The sequence below is a fragment of the Erigeron canadensis genome, chromosome 7 (assembly GCF_010389155.1).
Source record: "Erigeron canadensis isolate Cc75 chromosome 7, C_canadensis_v1, whole genome shotgun sequence".
Lineage (NCBI taxonomy): Eukaryota > Viridiplantae > Streptophyta > Magnoliopsida > Asterales > Asteraceae > Erigeron > Erigeron canadensis.
The window spans coordinates 27,484,291-27,491,045 of NC_057767.1; the positions used below are offsets into that span (position 1 = coordinate 27,484,291).

At 32.6% G+C, this 6,755-nt stretch overlaps 1 protein-coding gene across 1 annotated transcript; it reads left to right on the forward strand.

Moving 5' to 3' along the window:
* Positions 1-403: 403 nt before the first annotated feature.
* LOC122608450 (chaperone protein dnaJ 6-like) lies at positions 404-4,959 on the forward strand. Its single transcript, XM_043781559.1, has 7 exons — positions 404-576; positions 2,833-2,931; positions 3,017-3,118; positions 3,687-3,746; positions 3,863-4,052; positions 4,440-4,530; positions 4,654-4,959. Exons 1-7 carry the CDS (start codon positions 493-495, stop codon positions 4,856-4,858), a joined length of 831 nt encoding a protein of 276 aa, XP_043637494.1. The 5' UTR covers positions 404-492; the 3' UTR covers positions 4,859-4,959.
* The last annotated feature ends 1,796 nt before the right edge of the window (positions 4,960-6,755 follow it).

Genomic DNA, 6,755 nt, shown 5'->3' on the forward strand with positions numbered 1-6,755 from the left:
AATGTTGTAGAGAAGAGATAAAAATAGAGATTAGAATTGTCTAAAGTTGATCCAACTTTATAGGTAATTAGATTAAACTCGCACGTTGTGCGAAATAATTGTAAACATAAATTAAAAAATACAATAACCGATAGTTACATTATAATTCATAATTTATGATAATATAAAAAATTGTCAGATTACGTCTAATACAAATAATAAAATTGTTATAGTTTATAAATATATGATATACGTAAAAAGAAAGGGTTTTGAATTGTGATCAAACTTTACCTAGATAAAGCCGTAAAGCCCATAACATAATGACTTTGTTTGAATGCGCGGGATTTGTTAAATGTTGTGGCGGGAAGCAAAATCTTACTTCACACTAGTTCATATGATATATTTTTGTCCCCTATATATACACACACACTCCCGTATGTATATATATATTTCTGATTTAGTTATACCATCATCAACAAATTTCCAAACAATTAAGAATCTTGTTTCTCTGAAATGGGTAAAAGAAAAGATACCTGTGCTGCTGCTGACGATGATGAAATCATGGAAGAAAACAAGCACAATCAAAGCTTGTACGAGGTATATCTTCCATTATTATTTCAATTGTCAATTATTACTTTTTTTTTTTATTTATTTAGAAAAAAATCATTCATGGTATTTTTTTTGTATGTTAGATGGATAGATTGATTATAATTATTGTTGTTTATCATACCCTTTATTTACGATAGTATTTAATTATGATTAATTACTTGTGTAAAAAAAATTGAACTCCTTCAAGGTAAATGTATACTCTTAATTGTTCAGTTGGTTAAGCCCTAATTTTATTTTTTCAGGCAATTGTCAGATTCTAAGTTTAGGTAAATTTTGTTAATCATGATACAAATTCATAATTCATAATTTTATATAAAAACATATTTTAGGTAAATTTATTAATTTAGCTATATCAATATATTAGAACGAGAGAAAGTACCCCGCGGATTTAGGTCATAGGAGGTGATAGGTCATAAAGTATGATAGCTAAATGCCTTAGTCGTACGACTCGGGATCCGCCCTTGGATTTAAAAATTCGTTGAATTTATATCGAATGACCTCTCTAATGAAAGAGCATGAAATTTTAAGAACACCCATATAATTTTTATAATTTATCGATGTACGGTGTTTGGGATAAAAGAGTTTGAATGAATTAGAAGAATAAAATGATTTATAGAAGAGAGAGAAAAAAATGAGTGGTTGATATTTGAGGAGGGAGATGAAAATGAGTGGTTGAAAAGTTGAAAAAATTTGGCGGGAACAAATGCTTTATAATGTAGTAGAGATAGAGATAGAGATTAGATTAGATGTATAAAAATTAAAAAGTAGATTTTTAATATAAAGGGTCAAGATTCAAACTTGATCGTTAAATCTTGACCCTTGATTTTAATCCGATGGTTGAGGATGTCCCAACTTGACCTCTCAAGTTGAAACAACTTGAGAGATTGCTTAAAAAGTAAAAGGATATCCTAATTGTTTAATCCCATGAGTTGAATGATTCGATTTTATCAAAAAAGTAAATCTATTGGTTGGTTTATTAATCTTCAGTTTTTCATGAAAAGTAGATGCTTAGTTGAGAAGTTTATATGGTTGAGGAGATAGTGTATAACTGTATATGGTTTATGATATCCATAGATTTTTGAGATATACAATGGTGGAACTTGAGATGTAGATAAAGACCAAGACAAAGTTAGGAACAATGGTTGTTAGTTCTATTCTTGTTGTGGACAAATTGTAAATATGTGTAGATCCTTCTCTTTCTAAAAAAATGTATCATGAAGATGAAGACTAGGCTAATGGTTTAAATTAGATCTTAATAAGGCATGTCAAATTGTTCCTAACTTTGTCCTCTTGTCCAAAGTTGACCATTCATGCTAGTCCATTTGAAAAAAGTTATATGAAAATGATGTGATTTATAGGATTGTGGAATTATAAGTATGTAGGTGATACATATTTTTCTTTGAACATGTGGTCGAAAAAAGTGTAGAGGTATGGCTACACTTTTGTCAATTAGGCATTCTGCGAATATTATATCATTTTACGCATCAAGATGCCAAGACGCTTTTATTGATAATTCGACCACTGTAGATACTTACCTGGTTTAGCCTTCTTAAACACCCTGTTAGAGTGTTAGAGCATTTAACCACTAGCTTTTACTGAAAACGGATGTTCCCTGACACCACTCATTCCATTAGGATGACTTTACTATCTACAGTATATGTTTGGAAATTATGAATTTATATGGCCATATGATCACACAAATGCATTTTTAGCACAGTTATGAGAAAAGTAGAAGTTTCAAAGACAAGAACATAGTATATATGTGTACTGGTGAGTCGTTTTTTAGTGCGAAATGTATGCTTTTTGGTAAAGGAAAGGAGGTTTGATGTCTAGTTCTCATATAACAACCGTAAAGGTTTATGTTAAATCGTCACTAGTTCCCTGTGGATTTTAACATGCAACTTCTTTCAGGCCCTCCTAAGGTTATATGTTTAAAGATTCATTTATGGCACCTTTGTTAGGGGCATATGCATTACTAATATTCATAAGTACCTCCCCACTTACAATTTGATTGCCAAAATTTTGAGTATTATAACCCAGGAAGAGACAAACAAACTCTTGTTTTGCGCAATACTTATTTAAAATATACAGCATCTGTTAGACTAGCAGTGTGCTACTGTGGTATAGTGTTTATTGATCACAATATACTTGCTTATCTTATAAGCATTTCAAATAGAATGTAATGGTCACATTCAAAAATGGAAATTTCCAAACTAATACTCGCAGTTAACAAATGTGTTTTAGATTCTCGGCGTAGAAAGAACAGCATCTCAGCAGGATATAAAAAAGGCATACCATAAGCTGGCATTGCGCTTACATCCTGATAATAATCCTGATGATGAGGTGAATATAGTGTATCCTTACGCCCATTTAAATCAAAATAGTTCCGTATATTGTTACTTGTTTCTAACTTCCTATCTACATGTAGAATGCCAAAGAAAAATTTCAGCAACTGCAGAAAGTTGTATCAATACTTGGAGATGAGGAGAAACGAGCACTATATGATCAGACTGGCTGTGCTGATGATGCTGTGAGTAAACCTCCTAATTTACATTATAAAAGTTCTCATCGACTCAAGGCTGTATACGTAATTGTTACATGGTGAATTGTAGAACATATGACATTCAATTTAGAGGTGACAATTTTTGACTCATAAACTTATGCAAGGGCCAATTGGGGGTTATATTTCATTATCCATAATGGGTTAGTAAAAAACGTTAACCAAACTGACAGAAAGTGTGTTTTTAATGCATAAATCCTCATAACGCTATTCCTTATATTTGATAACGAATTATGTCTGTGGATGGCAAAATCATACACCTTATACCTACACCTAGACTTTTGGCCCTGGCTCCCTGCGACTTGAATTGCAACCACTTTGTTTGATAGGATGCTTATTATCAGTAACTCAGTAAGTCACGAAGATTGCCCATTTTTTTAACAAATGTTTGATTCGTCACCTGTTCCATTTATTGGTAGCATCCATGCTCTCTTCGAAAACCACATGACCATGACAGGATTACTTGAAATTTTGCTACCAATGGGCCTCTTTAGGAGCATAAATGCACTGTTATAATTGGTTTGTTTTTGACTAACAGGATCTTGCTGGGGACATGTTTCAAGATTTAAAGGACTTCTTCAGATCCATGTACAAAAAGGTACAAATTGTATATATGTTAATGTTACTACCTTCAGATGCATTTATGATTTTTTTTTTTTATTATTCATCCTCTACATTTGCTCTAAGTTGGTAGAAACTAAATCCTCATTATAGGTCACAGAGGCTGATATTGAAGAATTTGAAGCCAATTACAGAGGATCCGAATCAGAGAAAACAGATTTATATGATCTTTACAAGAAACACAAAGGTCATATGAACAAGCTCTTTTGCTCCATGTTATGCTCGGATCCTAAACTTGATTCTCATCGATTCAAGGATATCCTTGATGAGGCAATTTCTGCAGGTAACATTATCTCATCCAATTGTTGAGTTGTGACAGAATTAATCGTTGATCAAGTGCTGCGGTTTGTTTTTTTAAGGCTGGTGGTTTTGACCTATTTACTTGTTATTGAGCCATCAACAAATTTTGCTGAACTTGCCGAATGCATCAAATGTGTTGAAACTTGAAAGTTGTCTGAAGTTCATTATTTTGTGTATAAAACCTCCTCAGTGTTTAACATTGATAATTAAAAGGATTGTATACTTATCTAGGATGAAAAGCAAGAATTGGTTGTAGGTCAATCTCACCCGGCCCATCTTAAAAGTGCCCAGTTTCCACTTTCCTCCCAACTTGTTTACTCAACCCACCTGACTCTAGTTTTGTTGTTCTGATACTTTTCTTGCATTGCAGGTGAGTTGAAGTCAACCAAAGCGTATCAGAAATGGTCTAAACAGGTGTCTGACACAAAACCACCCACAATCCTATTACGTCGTAAGGAAAAGTGAGTCATATGATCTTTCTTTCGTAGTTTATTTGCTCCAGATTTTCTGGTTATATTATAGGCTTTACTCAAAACCTTTGTATTTGAATTATTAACTTATAGTGGTGATTAACAAATTCACAGATCAAAGAAAGAGTCGGATGATCTATATGCCATCATTTCACAGCGACAAAGTGAGAGGAAAGGCCGTCTAGACTCGATGTTTTCCTCTCTAATCGACAAATATGGTGGTGGGCAACCGAGTTCTGAACCCACTGAAGAAGAATTTGAAGCTGCCAGGGAAAAGCTTGAAAAACGCAAGGGTTCTAGCAAATCTAAACACAAGTAACTAAATCGCTAATATGTATGTTTGTGTGTGTCTGCAAATTCTATACCATCCTTATAACTTGTGAAATAGTCTATACTTTTTGCCCATTATGTATGCATCTTGTGTCGATTTTGCTTGTTTTCTTGCTTCTTAGTTATGTTTCATCCGTGCTTCTTAATTTTTTCGGATGCCAGGTTGATTCTAGCTTACAATTGGTTTGGTAAAAGTACTGAACTGTAAACCGGTTTTGGGACAGACTTCAAATGTTGCTTAGGAGCTAACCTTTATAAAATTAAGTACAATTCAAATAAATCAAGTCACACAAAAACTCATAGTAAATTCATATTCTCATATAATATCATCTCATTTCATACAATAATATGATAGGCCAAAAGAATCGAATCCAATACAAATATTGGATAGTAATAATACAACAATACATCAGTATACATACATAAATACTATAACATCCGCAACCAGACTCAAGTAGTCTCAAACCCACGATAAAGAAATCAGTTTCTCAGAAAAGCAACGAGCGAGACAAGTAGAGAAGTCCCGATCATAACACCAGAAGCCGGCACAGAGAATGCGGCTCCAGCTAGAGGCCCAGGTGCCGGCGCGGGAGCAAATTCCTGAGCCGACACACTAGTGGCCACAGCAAGTGCCATCATGACAACAAGTGATGCCTTTTTCACAATGCTAACTTGGGCCATTTTTCTTGAAAATGTGTTTAGTTTAACTTAGAAAAATACTCGTAGCTTAGAAGATGTGTGAAAATGGTATGAAGTTAGAATGTGTTTTTTGGTGTAGAATATATGATGGAGAAATGGTTGTATTTATAGGTGGATTTTATTATAAAGTGGGCTATACGTAATTTGCGCTAGATGGGTCACCTAAATTATTATATCTTACTTTCAATATATTTTTGAAGTGTGAACGGGTCAAGCCAGTAATGAAAATAATGACAGACTAACAACGGTCGGTTTATTTAACCAATAGATTGTTGACACGTTGTTTTTTTTTTATTTTACTGAATGACCGGCTTGTGTTTTCCGGCTATATGATATTACACGCCACGTTTTAACGCGTCATATGGCAACATGTTATAACTTATAAGTCTTATATTTTCTTAATAATGTGATATTTTGAGTGACTTATAAGATGGTTATAGTAGGAAGAAAAGAGAGTACATAGTAAAGAATGAGGAAACTTCTTTTAACATGTCGATAAGAAATATTTGGTTAATTGTTTTTTATCAAATAACTCAACGTTACTTTTTGGCTAACTATACAATACTATACGTTTTTAGTCTAACTATTTGGTTTAGTTTTTCAAACATGGTGAACTGTGATTATGAAATTGTGATTTGTGAAAAGATTATATTAGTAGGTCTAATTGATGTGTTTAAAAATAAGCCTAAGAATAAGATAATAGCATATGGCATGATAAATGTTGAAGATTAGAGGGAAAATTTATAATACATTTGTTAGATATTTAAAACATTAGACATATATTCTTTGCATATATTTTAGACATGTCAATCAATTTCTAATCAAATATCATATATTTTCTTACAAGACATCCAAAACAAGATTTATAAGAAAAAAAATTATCATTTAAGGATTCAATTCATAAGAATAAGGGTTAAGTATCCGAGAGTATAAGTAACTTTTACATTTTTCCTATTGTGTGAGTGTAACTTTCATTTGGTCCAGTGTATGTAACTAACCCGCTAAATTGAACGATTAATGTAAAATTTTCGTTGACCAATCATGTGTGCTACGTATACATTTTGACATTAATCGTTCAATTTAGCGGGTTAGTTACATACAATGAACCAAATGATGGTTACATTCACACACTTAAAAAGATGTAAAAGTTGCTTACACTGGATACTAAACTCTAAAAATAAAAATGA